The sequence below is a fragment of the Cydia pomonella genome, chromosome 27, assembly GCF_033807575.1.
Source record: "Cydia pomonella isolate Wapato2018A chromosome 27, ilCydPomo1, whole genome shotgun sequence".
Classification (NCBI taxonomy): Eukaryota; Metazoa; Arthropoda; class Insecta; order Lepidoptera; family Tortricidae; genus Cydia; species Cydia pomonella.
The window spans coordinates 10,128,714-10,147,962 of NC_084729.1; the positions used below are offsets into that span (position 1 = coordinate 10,128,714).

The following is a 19,249-nucleotide window of genomic DNA, read 5'->3' on the forward strand; positions in this document are numbered from 1 at the left end:
AATTTTAGCTTGGTAATGACGTTGATGGATGATGATGGTTTTTAGTTACATCATATAATAATATTTATTTAATTTAATTTATGTATTTATTTAATATTTAATTCAAAATTCAAATTCAAAATTCAAAATTTTATTCTGCAAGTAGGCCTCAAGGGCTCTTTTACAAGTCAATACAACATTTATAGTAACATCATATAGTGACATGAAAAATACATAACAACATTTATAAATACAACAGCCAATACCTGGGTAAACATTACATTATAATAATCTTAAAATAAATAATTAATACAATACAATAGAGATGTATAGTCTCTATGGTTAAAAACACATTAAATCTGGAGATGTAAAAGGTGCCCAATGTCAGAGTACTAATATTAATAAAATTTGGAGGTGTAAAGTCTCTCCAAGTGTCAAAATAAAATTTATACTAAATAAATAAACCGCGTCTGGACTGTTAAACTAGCAGTCTCATAAACTAATGCTACATTCTGTACATAACTAGTATGTACCAAGTCAAGTATATTATACAATATGACAGAGACGTATAGTCTCCACGGTTAATACATTAAGTTTGGAGATGTATAAGGTCCCCACGGTCTGAGAAAAATAATAATACACAATAATAAGATTTGGAGGTGTAAAGGTTCTCCAAATGTCAAAGAATAAAAAATTAATATATATATACAGCATTACAGTCGAGACCAAAGCACTGTACAATTCAGATTATATGATAGGATTACATACTAGGAAAAACAGATCACAATCATCTTTCGTCCATCACCTCGCAATACCGCAGACACATCTGATACACAGCCGTCCATCGACTTGCAAACATATCACAATCTGGTGCCCATGACAGAAGGGAGTTCAGCAGCCTTAGAGCCCGCACAGCAGGCGAGTTTTTATGTGCTACAGTGCGTGTAATTGGGACGGCCAAAAGCTTGTGACTTCGCGGTCGCAGGAGATTTTTGGGCACAAATGGAATAGCGAGTCTAACAGTTCGTCCTACCAGCTCAGGACAGTCTGTCTCGCCACGTAAAAATACCTATAATATATACCTACACGTTTGTACGGAACCCTCGGTGTGCGCGAGTCCGACTCGTACTTGGCCGGTTTTTTTATAATTCTTCTACATTACTTGACATTATTTCAAAATTAACTGTAACCTTTACTTAAATAATATTGGAAGTAAAAAAAATCGTAATAACCGGCTTTTTACTGACTCGCAGAAATTCTTATAAAAAAGTAAAACTTCATGAAAGAAATACAATTGTGTAGTAAAATTGTAATTTAGTATCTTGCCTATTATTTCCAATCAAGGCTTTACATCTGGGGGCCTACCGCGAAAATCGAAGTTCGTCAATTGCGGGCTTTTTTCTCTGTCACTCTAATGACGTCTTAGAAAGAGTAAAAGAGAAAGATCCCCGCAATTGGCGAATTTCGGTATTCGCGGTAGGCCTCCTGAACCCATGTCATCCAGAAAAAATAAACCTTTCTATCAGATGATCTTCGTCGCAGAGTGTAGGCACTAGTGGTCTATCATTCGGACTTTGTCGTTGATTTTTGAGCGACTACCTGCCGGGCTAGCACATGATTGGCGCGACAGTATCGCGCGGCAAAGAGAATTTGAAAGAGGGGTGTATTGTTAAATTTGTTAAATATCAAAAATTTACGCCATCTTACCGGGTACAACCTAAAGGTTGTGGCGCCATCGCTCGAAACGATGCCGCCATAGGGAGCGTGCATGAACTGTAGGAGGCAGCACAGGAGCCGTCAGATTTTTGTCGCGAGGCGTAAATGTGATGTTTTTTGTTCCGATGTAGCCCACAAGATGGCAGAACCTACTATGCACAAGAAAGCACGTGACGTGTAAATGTGCATGTTTATGGTTCCGATTCAGACCACAAGATGGCAGACCCTCCAACGCGCACGGTCCCTATACCTTAGGCCTTTGATCTATTATATGGCGCCACTTTTTGACATTTAACAAATTTGACACATATCAAATACAAATCCAATTGGCGTTCTAAAAGTTTTTATCATGTGTCGAAAGATTGCAATAAATTTGCCACGGCTACAAAGTTTTCTTTGACAAACCACCTATATTTCAAATTCTTTTTGCCCGTGGCGAGAAAGACTACGCGTCCCTCTTAAATTAACATAGTTAGAAAAAGACGGGTAGTCTATCTCACCCCGAGATACTGTCGCGCTAATCATGGCGTCAATCATGTCGCGCTAGGCCTAGTTCGTCACGGGCGGCACTATCATTTAGAGCCGCAAACAAACATAACCAAGTATTTGGTCAAAGTCATTGTATGTATTAACAAATAAAGATTATATTGATACGGTTAATTTAATTTTATATACTTTTTTCTAATAGAAGAATAGGGTTGCTTCCAATTTTTTGAAACGCTTGTGTTACGTTCTACATTAACTGAAAGTTGCCCTAAAATTCAAATTTTATACTAAAAACGGCTTTAAATATGTTAAATTAACAAAATATATTTGGCAGATGCTTTCGCGCCCAAAACGCTCTTTGAAAGTTGTGTGACGTCACAGTTTACGGTTTGACACATAACTACATACACACGTAGAAGATACGAACTGTCAACTGACATTTGTCATTTGTTGTTTATCGCCTAACTGTCAACAGTGTCAATCCGAGAGTTGTGACTTCATCAGAATCTTCAAAGACGTTTCGAGTTTGGTCACGTGACGTGTGCCAAAAGATATTTTAAATTCAATATTTACAAAAATATGGTCATTACAGGTCCCCTAAAAGTAGTTTAACATGTTCTTATAATCCAAAAGAATTTATTGGGATACTATTCTGCCCTAAGATTTGTAGATGGAAACAACCCTATTGCGTTGCGAGACTTGCATCTTTTTTACAAGCTTTTATTTAGTTTCAACTGTCCCGGTTGTCTGTCTGTCGGTCTGTAATCAAATCTTGCAAGTTAAATTTGATCTACTTCCCGGTTTCCGATTGAGCTGAAATTTTGCATTCATATGTAAGTCGGGTGACAATGCAATATTATTGTACCATCGAGCTGATCTGATGATGGAGACAGGAGGTAGCCACAGGAACTCTGTGATAAAGCAACGCAACCTAATTGTGTTTGGGGTTTTTAGAATTAGCTCGATGAGTATTAGTTACCTGTGGAAAGAAAGGTACAGTCAGCGATAAAAGCTTGTACCAAAAATGAAATCTTTGGCAAAACTTATTACGTGTAATTTTTTTGATGTTTTAGTTCTTTAAGCCCCTCTGTTTTTGCAAGTAGCGCCCCCTACGTAGTTTTGCGGAATATTCCCTATTACGTCGATTTTTGCCATACCTGGGTGATACATGTCAAAGTCGTCATCTTCCATCTCCTGTTTGGTCTCATTGTGTGTGGTCTCCATGATGGCGGGATGGTGGATGGACAGGCAGAGCGCGAGCTGCTGCGACACGCGGTCTAACGTTGCCAGGTAGCTTGTTGTTATCTGTGGGGAATTTAAAACAAAATTATGGCCCTAAATATCCATACTGAAGGTTAGGGGAAATTCTTTTTTTTACATACGGGTAAAAACTACAAAATTTGTCTTACGTAATATAGAATGGCGGCTTATACAAAATATTAATATGATATATAACAGATTTTTTATACTTTTACTCAAGACACAGAATAACTGATAGTACTACCATACAGAAATGATACACAGTGATTCAGGGACGAATAATGTTGTCCCTTTCTAATGTATGTACAAGTTTAAGTATATTATCTTATCTATCTTAATGTTCCTTTTGGGTTGTAATCCAAAAGGAACATTAAGTTTAGCCCACCCTAAGTGTAAGGCCTGAATGACCGCTCGAGATGGGGCGTGCGGCGTGCATGTTAAACAAACGCAAACATATAGGAACGGCCTTAGTGCACGCTGCTCACAGCACTTGTGAGTCTTGCCGCCACGCTGCACTCCCTGCTGAAAGCTCCGCTTCGAACGTCCACTAAGGCCTTACACTAATAATTGCTTGTTGCAATGCTGAGCCCAATGGAGCCAGAGTGCCCCAAAGGTCCAGTGTCACCCCACTGCTTAAAGTGAGGGTTCTCTAACCTCTTTTATCTAGCTGGGGACCATAGGCACCTGGGATAAATACTTGGGTTTTATTGCAGCTGGTTTGATCTTGTCTAGCGAAAGCCAAGGCCTGTCACTTCCTTTCCACATCAACAACCTGTCTGGCCTAGTAAGCAGTGACCCTGCCTATGAAGCCAAATCCTGGTAAGGGCATTTATTTGTGTGTTGAGCACAGATATTACCTCCTGAGTCATGGATGTTTTTCTATGTATTTAAGTATTTATAAATATGAATACATTATATATATCATTGTCTAAGTACCCACAACACAAGCCTTATTGACAGGGGTCGGACAAAAAGTGCGGATGACGTAAAAATGACGTAATCTTGATAAATGATGTTTGAGTTTGTATTTAAACTTCCGTGTGACATATATGTAGTAACAAAGTAGTATTAATGAAGTAACAAAATAATCGTAAATAAATCCATGGAATTAATAATACAGGTGGTAGGGTGATGTAGTGAATAAAATAAATTTCACGAAACTTGTTACCATAAGGTATAATTATTTGAAATTAGTTAGAACAAGTCTGTGGGATTGCCACAATATTCGAGTAAAGATGACATTTTAGAGCGTTTTCTTATACATTAGTAAATATAAATTTTAGCTAAATATAATCGTGAAGATACAATAGCTCAGTGGCGTAGCGTGCCTTGGCGGGGCCCCGTATAAAAATTTGTTTGGGGGCCCTTAGGAAGGGTAAAGATTTCTCACAAAAACGCACGTTGGGGGCCCACGTGGCCCGGGGGCCCCGTATAATTGATACGGCAGATACGGCGGTAGCTACGCCCCTGCAATAGCTAAACAATAACGAAGTCAATTTATTGTTCATCTGATTGACAATGTGTCAGTCAAAAACGTACTTACTCATTTCAAGTGGCGATATCGTTTAATAAAGAGGTTGATAAATGATAAGTGATAATTGTTTATGAAAATCAAAAATACTATTTGAAATCATCCTATAAGTGGTTTGACGTCATCCACACTTTTTGTCCGACCCCTGCTTATTGAATTTACTGTGGTACTTAGTCAATTTGTGTAATAATGTCCTATATTTATTTGTTATTTATTTCCACAGGATGGATTGAAAAGATGCTGCTGTATGGATTTGTGGGACACAGTTTATAGGCCCTGTATTGGGTGTCAGTATATTCATTTACTTACAATATGTTGGTGCATGAGTGCTTGCTTGAGCAGCGCGTCAGCGCGGTGCGCACGAGCGCGCAGCGCCTGCGCCTTGATGAGCTGTGCGCCGCACAGCGCACATAGATGTTGAGGACACCCATCCCACACTGAAAGCTAAAAATTTAAATAAATAAATTTTAATGCTTGCTTAAATATTATAGCCCTAATCTTAACCATGAGAGTAATAACAGCTCAAAACAGAGAATACAAATTGAACCAACAAAGTTGTGCAATAAAATCTAAAAATAAATTTTATTGAGGAACTTTAGAATTTAGATGAGGCCTTTGTCAGAAAGGCAGTCTGTAAATAAAACGAAAATTAAAATATAAGGTAACAAAAACTAATTATTAATTAATGTGGTAATAAAGTGTATTTGTATTCACAGTAAACAGCCACTGTAACAGTAGTTCAGAGTAGCGCAAAAAATAAAGTTATGAATATTTTCTTTCCATAAAATACTCTACATTTCACAAATTATATAATTCCATTGAAAATAATAGTAGATTTTGCATGATACAATTTGTGTGGATATTTTGCGAAAGACTGATCTTAGCCAAAGAAAGCTTTAATGAGGGACAAAAAACAAGGATTTTAATAAGCAAATCAAATAAAAATAGCTTATTCCTGGATGGAAAACAAACTTTTACAAAAATTAAAATTTATTAAAAAATTTGATAAGTTAAATGCAAGTAGAACTACTGGTATTTCAATAATATAAAGTTATACAAAAACACGTACCGTAGTGCCCATAATATCGATAAAAGCCTCATCTAACCGCTGCTCATAGATGCCGAACAGTTTGGTATCCGTCGCGAGGCATATTCTACACGCGCGTAGATCTGCCGCCGCTTCCGACTTGACTGCAGCCATTTTACCGCCTTTATTATCATATGTTTATCATATTAAATGTTTATTTTCAATCAGTTTTCTGATAAAAACGTAAATAAAGATATCAGCATCATCGGGCGGCGTTATTGACCTGCAAAGTATGTATATTGCTAATTTACTTATTTTTATGCTATACTAAATGAATGATTTTCTAAAAAAACCTTTAAGTACATGTTTATAAAGGCTATTGTATGTATCTTTATGGACATAACAAAATGAAAATTAAGAAAATTAGCAGCTATGATATTTTTGACGTTTAAATCTAATGTTGCCATTGTAAGAAAGTATATTTCTACTAAAATCGCTTCCAAAGCTTTGGCCCTGTCGCTAAGCAGTGGTGATTGTATCCGAACGACTCACTACTCAGTTTGACAGTATAGAAATACATCAATCACTGTATACTTTATTACTCAAGATTTATCGCGTTTTATTGCAAAAACGAGACACAAACACAATTTCCTAATTTAACATATAGTTTCTAATACATACGAGGCGTTACTAAGCTTGCAACATGAATACAATCAAGAAAGAAACCTCTGATCCTTCGTTAAAGCTGCTAAGCTGCCGAGCTTGCTTAGCTACCGATATTAAATTGTTTAACATATACGAAAATAAACTTTCAGAAGCTTTTACTCATATCACAGGGAGTCCCGTAAGTGTTATCTTCTAGTTATATGCGATTTTTGTAATCTACAATTTGTAAAAAAAAAAACATCATATTTGTACATCATATTTATTTACTATTATTTGTAAAGCAGGCAGTTGAAATAACTGATAGTGCTTGTACCCAGAGTCATCAATAAAGCTTTCAGTGTTGAGTAGAATTTGCATTGTGCTTATCTAATTTATTCTTAAACTCATTGAAACTGGGCCGATACTATACCCTCTGGGAGTATGTTCCAAGCTTTGACCACTCTGTTGCTAAAGAAGTGTCTACGAGGATTATTGTAGGACATGCAACACACCAGCTTATACTGATGACCTCTCAGACAGTTGTTTTTATTGCACTCTAGCATCTTATGAAAATCATTGAGATCATAGTGTTGGGTTAGTATTTTGTGTCTCAATCAGGTCTCCGCATTCTCTGCACTCTTTCCAGGTTTTATTTACATACATTTTCGTTCTCCACAGCTTTATATATGTTTTTGAGTGATTGTATAGGTAAACTAGGGTTTGTAATGTTTCTAATTCTAATTATTAATATTATTATTTAACATGTAAGCGCTTTGGTGCCTGAACTGTAAGCTTGTGTGTTGCATGAATAAACAATAAACAATGAAGTCAATAATCTTAAATTAAAGTGATGTTAACAGTCTCATTAATGATAAAACAATGTTTCATTGAAAGTTATTAAGAAAACATAGTTGATGCACTATTAAAAATAAGAGGTCTGATTTTAGTGAATATATAGAAGAATGGTTATAATATTTATAGGTGCTGTTATCAGACGGGTTGCCCCAGCATCTGTGCTGCTACTGCCGCAGCGCTCTGCTCAAATGCAGAATGTTCAGGGCCCGAAGCCTCCGCGCACAGCACTGTCTTAAGGCAGTACCTTTGCAAATTGAGGTAACACTTTCTTTATGTTATTTATAAATGGTAATAGCTGACCTTTTTCATTTGTTACCTTATCGAAAAGCAGTTGCATACTTTTTCTGTGCGGTGTGATCCTCATGGTCCCCGAAGCTCAAATTTTAAGACACTAACAGGAATCCCAGAAATTGTAGTTGTAAAATTTGAATACTGTCAGTATTGTTTGAACCCCATTTAAGACCTAAAATCTATTTTTGCAATCACATTATTTAGCCCTAAAAAGTTTTACTTAATTTTAGTAACTTTGTATTGCGTAGCACTTGTGTACTAATTATTGATCTACTGATGTCTATTTTATTGAAATCCGCTAAATAGTTTAGGCGCTAGAAGAAAAAATATGATTTAATATTCGGAGTCCTCTCAAGATGGTTGGTTTAATTTTTCTGTAATAAAACAAGCGTAAACAAGTTGTGAAGGGTAAGGGGAATCTACATACGTCATTTAAAAAAAATCCGTCCAGTATCCTAAGCTACAGGGTGTACTGAACCATCAGTACTTAAACCCATATACCCATAACCCTACTTTCTGGTTAAGTCACAGTCGAGTAGAATGTTAATATTGGGGTAGATCACGTACAAATGTATTGTTAAAAGTGGAATTCATATTCCTCCAAGTTTCCTTTTAAGAGAATGTCCCCTGGAAGTGTATAAGCGTTAAACTTAGATTCAGCAAGTATTTTATTTTTATTTTATTTATTTTATTGTTTTTAAGGGATAACAAACAACTATACAAATACAATCTACAAATGGTGTTACATTATAAGTGTTGTTTTTATGTACAGCCAACAACGTTATCCACAAGTTACTTATACACATAAAGTTGAAGAAGGTAGGACAGATATACAATTTTACTATGCTAATAATAGTTTAAATGTATCTCTGGCTAAACACGGCAATTATAAATTAAATTAGTATACATTAATCTATATTAAACAATCTGATAAGGCTTTTCTATATTTAGCGGTGGGCAGGTGGAATATATCTATCGCAGTAAAGTTTTGGTTGTAGGAAGCAAGGAGCCGGCGAAGCGGGTTACGAAAGCCGGCGTTAGTGCGGCAAGGGCTCTCGGCAAATAATCTGTACGCACGCGTCTCACGACGGTTCGCGTTTCTAGGAACCACATATTTAATGCTATTCACCAGCTGCACACAGTCAAATTTATTGTTGCAAAGTCCATGTAATAACATTGCATCAAGGAACGAGCGTCTTTTCTCTAACGTTGTTAGACTGTATTTTTTCAGCAAGTTATTATAAGGCAGTCGGCTATTCTTGTGGATTTTAAAGTTGATAAATTTAAGGAATTTGTATTGGACTTTATCTATTACATCGATGTATTTTTTGTAGAAGGGATTCCATATACTGCTTGCATATTCTAATTGTGGACGGATTAAGCTTTTGAATAAATAAGTAAATGTAGAAGTCCTAGTGAAGTCAGAGGCGGCCCTCGTAACGAAATGGTACATTCTGTAGCTCTTAGAGATAATTATGTCAACATGTTGGTCGAGATGTAATTTAGAGTCTAAGGTTACTCCAAGATCTCGCACGAGCTGGACCCGCTGAAGATGTTCATTACATAATTTGTATCTGTGGGCTATTATATATCTGTTTTTAGTGAAAGTTATTGTATTGCACTTAGAGACACTTAATTCTAATTTGTTTAATAAGCAATATTCGGATAACTGATCAAGGTCCCTTTGAAATAGTAAGCAATCGTTATAATTACGAATTTCACTAAAAACTTTAAGGTCATCAGCATATAGTAGTATATGAGTGTTGTTGAAACAGGTTTTAATATCGTTGATGAATATGTTGAATAGCAAAGGACCCAAGATTGACCCCTGCGGGACCCCAGATGTAACTAGAACAACATCGGATTGATATCCATTTATTACGACTCTCTGAGTTCTTCTAGTGACATATGACAAAAACCATCGAAGGAGATTACCCCGTATACCATTAAAAGCAATTTTGTCTAGAAGTAGTCTATGGTCAACTCTATCAAATGCCTTCCGAAAATCAGTGTATACAGCGTCTACCTGTATGGCTCGATCCATATGTTCAAAAAGAAATCCTGTAAATAACATAAGATTGGTGATCGTTGATCTCTGTCGGGTAAATCCGTGCTGTTCAGGTATGATTTGCTGGTTTATAATGGGGCTTAAGGCTCCATGAACTAGTTTCTCACAGACTTTTGCTAGTGCGCAGAGTATGGAAATAGGACGATAATTTTCGACATTTTGTTTTGCTCCGTTTTTAAAGACGGGTATGATGTTGGCCCTTTTCCATATAGAAGGGAAAGTGCCTTCTCGCATGCATTTATCTAGAATTAAGTGTAGAGGCCTCGCTATGGACTTAGCGGTTTGTTTTAAAAAGATAGGAGGCAAGCCATCGGGACCTGAACCTTTTGTTGGGTCTAACTTATTGAGTTGAGCTTCGATTTGTTCAACAGTGAAGTGCAAATTTGATATGATAACACTACGATCAGAGGATGTAGGGGAGGGAGACCAGTTGTCGCTATCTAGTGTACAGGGCCCATAAACAGAGTTGAAAAATGTGGAAAACAGGTTACATATTTCTTCTGGTTTGTTGGAACGCTGATTTCTAAAATACATTTCTGAGGGGATACCAGATTTACTCTTGCGGTTATTTATGTAGATCCAGAAGTATTTAATGTTTCTGTGTATACTATTTTCTACGTTTACTTTATATCTAGAGTAACACTTATCACATTCAGCTTTGAATCTCTTCCTATACAGGGAAAATATACGGTAGTCTGATATATTTCCATATACTTTCCACTTTGTCCACGCCTTATTTTTATTTTTGTAAATGTGTATTAAAGGCTTTGAAAACCATATGGGAAAATGAGTGTTTTTAGGTCTAGAAGGTGGTATGTGTTTTTTTTATTACAGCATAAATATTCTCATAAAAGTATTCTAGCGCAACCTCTGCCGACTGTTCAGATATAGAACCCCAGTCAGTTTTAGAAATCTCTTGGTTGATCATATCATAGTTCGCTTTATGATAGTTATATTTTATTCCTGTATTCAATTTCATTTTGGAAAAAGTTTTTATATCTAGTGACACAACGGTGCAAAAAGGTGGGTGATGTGGGTCCACAGGTAATAGAGGATGGCCAACGGGGAACACAGAGCATTTATTGTTTGATAATAGAAGGTCTAGAATTCGTCCGTTATGATTTTTTAAATGGTTGAATTGTAGAGCTTCATATACAGCCATAAACGTGCTCAGAACTGTACATATACTAGAGGAGCTTGTAAGGGTTTGGCCACCAGTATCGTTAGGTGTCCAGTTAGCAGCGGGCATGTTATAGTCACCAAACAAAAGATAGCTTTCCGTTTCCGGATCATTCAAATAATGTGAGATTTCTTGAAAGTGCGATTCATAGGTTGTCTTTGGCATGGAGTTCTTTACGTAGGCAGCACTTATGATATGACGCTTATTTGTACTGCTAGGAATTGCAATGACTACTCTTTCAATGCTATGTGAAAGTATGTTAGATGTTGAAATATGAACTGCATTTAATCGGCGTAACACAGCAAGTAGGACCCCGCCTCCGTCCACCTTCTGTGTTGAGTCTCTATCTCTATCACACCGGAAGACTAAATACCTATCATCGATAAATTCTTTGCTATGGATTTCCGGCACTAGCCAAGTCTCAGTGAGAACCAGTATATCATAGTCGTGAGATAAGATGTTCATGAAAAGTGTATGCAGCTTGGTACGAATCCCTCGACAGTTTTGATAGTAAATACTTAGTTTATTTGACATGAAGACTAAAGTTGAAATTATATATGTAGTGCAATAAAGAAGTAGATTTTACTATAATATGGACCTTGAAGTAGGTGATTCCGCCTAGTGGCCGCTCGCAAAAGGAATTCTGACCCGACGTGTTGTGCTTATGCTTATACAACCAAAACAATACCCAATATAAGAGTGATATAATATTAGCCGCTAAGAATGTAAAGTAATTCAGAAAAAAATATAGCATGCGAAGATTTTTTTTTTAAGACAAGACAATAAAACAGTGCTTAGTATGGCGCTGAAGGCAGTAATGATTTTATTCACTGACACCTGGAACGTTGCCTCTGCTGCTGGAGGGTGAGTCGGCAACTTTCTGCTTCTGGATTTTTTCAAGGTCCTTTTCTGTGTGAATGGCGATGATGGGTGACGTATCAGTTGCGCGTACAAGTATAGTAGCGTTGGAAACCCACTTGTATTTGTAGTGAGCTTGTTTTGCGGCTTCGCGCGCTGCACGAAAAAGTTTTTTCCTACGAAGCGTGAGGTGTTCATTAACATACACCGTATGTTCGGCGCCTGATATACCCAGCTCTGTGGAGGTAAGGCCCCGCTTCGCACGGCATGCGGCCAGAACGTTGTCCCGCAGCACGCGCGAGATGAGTTTTACTACGATGTGTTTAGGCCTGCCGCTCTCCGTCGCGTGCCGCACACGGTTCACTCCGATAATGTCATTACGATCTATATTGCATTGTATTTTATCGCCCAGGGTTACAACCAAGTTAATTAGGTTTTCATTTCTTTTTTCCGGGAGGTTTTGTATTTCAAGGTTGCACTGCCTTGCCTGTTGTTCCAAAGCGTCGATTTTCAGTTCGAGTGAAGTAACGGAGCCTTCATACTTGGTGACATTCATGGAGTGCTTAGAGCACTGGGCTACTTTTTTTGCGAGTTCGTCGTGCTGGTCGGATATAAATTTGTTACTGGCTTCCAAGCCTCTCACCTCGGTGCTTAAGTCTGTGATGTCTTTCTTAATTTTAGTTTGTTCTAAGCGTAGGTGCTCCATTTCTTTTTGCATGGCTGATTGGTAGCTCTCAAGGTCGTTTCTAACCGTATCCATACCAGTGTTCAAAGTATCGATCTTAGTGCCTAGGTCTACTCGTAAGTCTTGAATGGCTTTGTTAAAATCGGATTGCATGGACTTTATCGCATCCAAAAGCTCACAGTCCGGTTGTTTACGTTTTCTTTGTGTGATATTTCCACTGTGTTCTTGAGCGGAGAACAGATCTGATTCCGATGCATATTGTTTTGTGGGGCTCGACATTTTAATTTGTAACAATCCAAAGTAACGTCTATATAGAATAGTATCGTGGTGCGGTGTGATGTAGCGGTGTGTATGCGTCAGCGCCGGTGATAACGCAGTGCATAAGTTCGACGTATAGACGCCGCGCACGGTTGGACTAGTGGTCCGCCACCCGGCCTGCTGCGACGATGCACCCGGTTCCAATCCCACGGAGCTTCTTAAATTTGTATTTTTCTGTATAACAACGTCACATCAGTCACGACACCCGGAGTGAGTGAGACGCGAGTATGAATTACAACATGGCCGCCGCGCTATATGGGCACACGCACAAGATAGTAAAGGAGGGACCGATAACTTGCACTAATTTAAAAAACTGAATTTAGAAAATAAATTCCGCGATGCACAGAGACAATCCGACACACGTCCGCTCCCAACAAACTTATCACCGAGTACGAAGTATTTTCTATAACAAGATGTATTTTTTCCGCAAAGATATCAGGGACTTTTTTGTGTAGAATTCAATAAGCTTTAATGTTTCCTTACACTATATTTTCATAAAGAATGTAGATTTAGAGTAAAACGACGAATTTCTCCTAGATGGTACACATTTTCCAAGATGGCTGCGATTCCTCGAGGTCCCCAAATGTCAAATGGTGTGGGCATGAAAAAGGGGCCTTTAATTTATATACATACCAAATTTCATGACTGTTCTAGAGATTTCGGATCTTCTAGAGGTTGGGCTTAATCCGATTGTGCTATAAGGTGTACATATTTCCGAGCATATTGGAGAAAAATATCTAATCATTTTGAACCACCGACGCAAATATAACCCCTCATATATTTGTCGCCGATGTCTATGTCTGTCTGTGGCATAGTATACTATCCATTGGATGGGCCAATTTCGATGCGGTTCTATTTTACGTGAAAGTGAGTTTTATTCCCACTAACGCTAACCAAATTTTGGTGGTAACTACTGGGAAAAAAATCCCTCCTTTTACCACTGGTAACTACTGGGAAAAGAATCCCTTCTTTTACCAGTGGTAACTACTGGGAAAAAAATTGGCTTTGTGGTAACTAGTGGGTTTTTTTTCCCCGGTAGTTACCAGTGGTAAAAGGTGGGAAAAAAAAAATCCCAGTAGTTACCACTGGTAACAATTTGGTGGTAACTAGTGGGAATAACCCAAATCGATTCAGCAGTTTGAAGAGTATCACCTCTTTTCCAAAATGATGTAGGCCATTTTTGGCATAAAATGGATTTTGTAGGGTGTAGGGGGTTTTAACTATTTTTAATTTAATAGTTATTTAAACCAATATTTCAGCTAACCACAGACTATATCCGAACCATAGACCGCAACTCTCACCAGCTTGTCTACCTAACACAAACAAAAATCGAAACCACAGACTATAGAGACATCCTTGAATTAGATGTAAAAAAAGAAGAATCAGACATAGACAATTTCATCCCAGAGTCTGACGAATTGAAAATAGAATATGAAATCAAAGACAAACTAGAATGCATAGACAATGATGGAGATTTCAGTGATGACAACACAGAACAGATATTTGTTGCCACAAATCCGGTGAGAGATGTAAAAGTTAGAAAGGGAAGGAAGAAAAAAAACAAAAATAGAAGAGAAGAGAGTTAAGAAGAAGATAAAGAAGAGGACGTCAGATAATGATTATTTACCGGACTTCGATTTTGCTAAGTTTGAGAGTAGTTATAGTGTTGAAATTATTGCTTTGACAAAGGTAAGGTTTATTTTAGCAAGTATTCAGTTATTGCCAAAACTATTTACTGTACTTAATAATTTTTGTGTAAATTTACATATTTGCATTTTCCGTTATAATCACAAATAATTCTCCAATAATCGTTCATCCATAGTACAACTTAAATAAACTTTCGTAAATCGAAAATATAACAGTTATGACAAAAAAATGGATAAAAACTATCTACCTTTTGTGTGTCGCTTACGAACGTTACGACTTCCACACTGGTTAATGACAATGACTTTTTCATTTTTATCAATTCATTAGGCGGGTCCGCACAGAGCGAGCAGCCTCGCGAGAAAATTTCCTCGCACGGCAAACGACGGGCCTCGCGCGGCCGCGTGCTCGTGTAACTTTTGCCTCGGCCGAGCCAATTTGCTCTGCAAGATGGCGTCCCTCAGTCAGCTGTTCAAAATGGTGCTGCCACATATTCACTGCCGTGGCTCGTGTATGTTTATTTTGCTTTCAAAGCAATCCAAAAGAAAAAAACGGAATACGAACAAGTTGCAGAAGATTTTGGGTGCAACAAATCTATAAATATCACACGATACGGAACTCGGCTCCTTCGAGGTTAGAAAATGGAGTCAAGACGAATTTTAAACGCATTTAAAAAAATAGTGATTTGACTTGCTATGTTCTCAATTACACGTAAAATTAAATGGCAAGAGACAAATTGAAGAAAGGTATGACTTTTAGGGAGATTAGTGCTTCCCACGCAGCGATATTTAGCGATGGAAAACTCGTACACCAATATCAGTCTATTTATTAAATTTACAATCAAATTAAACATCAATCCTCTCTAAATCTCCTATTCGTATAGTTGGGATCTCAAGCATCCCATATCATGTATTTGATATGTAAAAGGATATTCATTTACAACATTGGTCTTTATTCAATTTTCCAATTTGATGTACGGAACAAAATAACCACGCGCACCAAACAAACACCGACCAGCGCGCGGCAAACGACTGAGGCGCCTTTGAGCATGCCGAAAAACCCGACACCGAGCGGCTCGGTCAAGGTCGCGCTCGCCCGAGGAAAACGTACACTCTGCCTCGGCCGAGGCACGTCTACATTGGCCGTTTTGTGCGCGAGGAAATTGCCTCACGAGTATGCTCGCTCTGTGTGGACCCGGTTATTTGTTATCACTGTTGTTGACTGATTAAAAGTTTGCATGAAACGTAAATAGATTTTTTAAGATATAATTGTACATATTTGGCATGCTACAATACGGCTAAATGTGTGATACTTATAATTATCATAAGACCTATTGTTAGCCTCATTTAATTCCAATAAAGTATTTACTTTACTTCCTTAGATTCCGCCGGTGCTAAATTTCTACTAAATTGAGCTTTTGTGTGGTGCATGTTAAGAATGACATAAAATAACAATTGTGATGTTTCAGGAAGCAGCAGCTGGAAGAGATTCGGGCGCGCAAGCAGAGCGCCAACTACCAGTACGCGGCGTACAAGTGCGAGGAGTGCGGGAAGGGGTTCATGGCCAACGACGCTTATAACAACCACAAGATACGACACAGCCCGGTAAGGAACCTTATCAATTAATCCAGTGCTGTTTCTATCGAATGGGGTTGGGATCAACTATTAATTGGGAGAATCAACTTTTTAGCGCCACTCGTTGCCATGGTTACGATTAGTTGTCCAGGGGACAAAAGTTCATTGAAATACTGATTAATTGGGAGAATCAACTTTTTAGCGCCACTCGTTGCCATGGTTACGATTAGTTGTCCAGGGGACAAAAGTTCATTGAAATACTGATTTTATGGTACTTAAATGTATTAAACTTGCGTTTTTGTGGTCGTTTATAACCAATGTCCATAATGGGCCCCCTACTAAGCATGATAATAGAACGGCACTACAACGTCTCTTCAAACAAACTGTGCCACTGTTGTCCCTTGGACAACGGGACAGGATAACGAAACAAAAAAAGTTGATTCACCCAATTACAACCCGTTTAGGGGGTGGGAGGGGGTCATGAAAATGTGATATGTTGTGACACGGGGGAGGGGGGCGTCACAAACTTCGTGACGTCACTTTAACTTCATCAGTTACTGAAAAATTATTGAAGTTTTTTATTCGCTGTACAGTTAAAAACCAAGTTTTTGGAACGATAATCGTTTTTATTCGTTTAATTTTCTGTCCTAATCAGTTTTGGGTTGGGTTTTGGGTTAAAATTACTAATATTTCAAGCTTGGTTACGTTACGGTATTATGTTATGGGGTCATAGCAGTGACGCTCATGATCTCCTTATAGCCCAAAAAAAAATGTTTTCGCATACTAACTAATATACAACAAACTGACAGTTACAAGAAATATTTCACCAAACCTTTAAATTTTGACTCTCCCCTCTCTCTATATTCTAGAAAATTCAACTTTTGTCCGAAAGAACATAAAATTATTTGAATAATGTAAAAGTGCACATCGAAATAATAAGCTCTCATCCCCGGAACCAATTTTAGACATCTACAAAAAAGGCCCTTATTTCAGGGCCATCCAGATTTACTATAAACTGCCCAACAAAATTAGAAACATAGAAAATTTAAGTCATTCATATCACATTTATAATTATTTTTAATGGAGAATACATACTATTCCGTCCAAGAGTGGCATGGAAGATAACTTTTTTTGTAACTAGTAATCATATTCTCTATTGCATATATTATATATCCTTAATTAACGCCTTCTGTACTTAAATATTATGTTAGGTACGACTATTTAATTCTTAGTAGACAATGTTGTTTATATTTAATTAAGAACATTACATGTTATGTTCTAGTCCTACTGTTCATAAACTACCTAGATGTAAGATTATTTGCCAATGCCCTAACAGGGTGCCATGTCATTTTGGACCAGGGTACGTCCTTAAACTACGTCCAAAAGAGAGGTATGGGCATTGTGAATGTCATCTCGATCTTGTGTGGTAGGGCACAGCCAGCGGATGTCATTCCAGATCTAGAGCAGAGCCCAACTGGGGAAGTACCTGCACCTTACAGAAAACCGCAGCCAAATAACACTAGACCCCCTACTCATAGTGTTGTGTTCCTGCCAGTGAGTAAGGTTGCCAGAGAGCTCAACGAGGGGTGGGGGGGGGGGGCGAGTTTAGGGTCGGCAACGCGTATGTAACTCCTCTGGAGTTGCTGGCGTTCATAGGCAACGGAGACTGCTTACCATCAAGCGGGTCGTATGCTTGTTTTGCCACCGACCGTAGTATATAAAAAAATGTGTTTTCACACTCTTTAATGTAACAACTATTATGTACCCATGGTTTCGCAATAAAGATTTCTATTCTATTCTATGTTTTACAGAAGATGGTATAAAACATCATACAGTAGGTACGTGATACCCAGTTAGGGCATTGAAATCATCTTAATACACATATTAATAATGGTAACTATTTACAAAGAATAAACGACTAAACTAAAAAAAATGCCAAATAAATTATAACAATATGCAAAATCTTAATAAATATATTACATTACTTATTCATAATTGTATATTTCATTGATCATCATAAACGCTCAACAATAATAAATAATTATTTAATATTAAATGAAAATTATTCATTCTTTGGACTAGTATTTTACTTACTCTAATGAATTATCTGATGAAAACACCTCAATTTTATAATATGCCTTTCGTATTAAAATTGATCTGAGTTTGTTAATAAATGATTGTGTTTTTTGTTCACTTGTTACGCTTTTTCGTAATTGGTTGTAAACTATCACAGATCTACAATGAGGGCTATTTCGAAACATTTGCAGATTTGGTTTTGCTGGAACGGTTTATTTTGCCTTCAGGTACTTTTAACATAATCGTACAAACTAATATGTTTCATAACAAAAGCAGCTGTTTTCTAGAATGTAGAAGACGGAGGATGGAGCATATTCTTTAGAGATGTAAATTTCTATAATTGTCAGAGATATAATTAAAAAATCGGCCAAGAAAAGTGGAAGTCGGACTCGCACAGGAAGGGTTTCGTACCATTATCTATAAAAATGGTCACCCATCCAAGTACTGACCCCGCCCGACGTTGCTTTACGTCGGTGATTAGATGAGAACCTCGAGATTGGAAATAAATATTTATTATATTTGGTTTTTAGTAGGTATTTGTTGTTATAGCGGCAACAGAAATAAATAATAATATTATATGACATTATTACACAAATTGACTAAGTCCCACAGTAAGCTCAATAAGGCTTGTGTTGAGGGTACTTAGACAACGATATATATAATATATAAATATTTATAAATACTTAAATACATAGAAAACACCCATGACTCAGGAACAAATATCATGCTCATCACACAAATACATGCCCTTACCAGGATTTGAACCCGGGACCATCAGCTTCGTAGGCAGGGTCACTACCCACTAGGCCAAACCGGTCGTCAAGAAATAAAAACGATCATTAAAATATCCTTAGAGATGTAAAGGGTCTACAAGACTTGAATTCTTATATAAATAATTAAAAGACAAGAAATTAAATCAGTAAAGTTACACACATATAACATAACATATAGCATGTGTAATCCGGGCAAACAGCTTCGAGCTACGCATCGCATGGCGCTTTCAAGAAAGAAACCCACGAGTCCTCGGCCCAACTTACTATGAACACCTACCAGCCG

The 19,249-nt window shown here is 37.5% G+C and overlaps 2 protein-coding genes across 3 annotated transcripts in view; one reads left to right on the plus strand and one right to left on the minus strand.

Moving 5' to 3' along the window:
• LOC133532529 (zinc finger protein 626-like) overlaps window positions 1–6,443 on the minus strand; it is a 31,312-nt gene extending 24,869 nt beyond the window's left edge. Inside the window, exons 1-3 of the mRNA XM_061871247.1 lie at window positions 6,042–6,443; window positions 5,282–5,416; window positions 3,339–3,486 (exon numbers count right to left, since the gene is read on the minus strand). Coding sequence (XP_061727231.1) covers window positions 3,339–3,486; window positions 5,282–5,416; window positions 6,042–6,173 — 415 coding nt within the window. The 5' untranslated portion in view covers window positions 6,174–6,443. The remainder of the gene's footprint in view (window positions 1–3,338; window positions 3,487–5,281; window positions 5,417–6,041) is intronic.
• Window positions 6,444–6,559: 116 nt separating this feature from the next.
• Window positions 6,560–16,205, plus strand: LOC133532532 (uncharacterized). 2 transcript variants are annotated; one of them, XR_009801719.1, is made up of 4 exons: window positions 6,560–6,843; window positions 7,626–7,757; window positions 14,159–14,589; window positions 16,014–16,205. XR_009801719.1 is itself a non-coding variant. In XM_061871252.1 (3 exons), exons 1-3 carry the CDS (start codon window positions 6,703–6,705, stop codon window positions 14,483–14,485), a joined length of 600 nt encoding a protein of 199 aa, XP_061727236.1. In that variant the 5' UTR covers window positions 6,560–6,702; the 3' UTR covers window positions 14,486–14,946. The 2 variants fall into 2 exon arrangements, 1 of the variants encoding a protein (XP_061727236.1); XM_061871252.1 differs by lacking the exon at window positions 16,014–16,205 and having other exon boundaries at window positions 14,159–14,946.
• The last annotated feature ends 3,044 nt before the right edge of the window (window positions 16,206–19,249 follow it).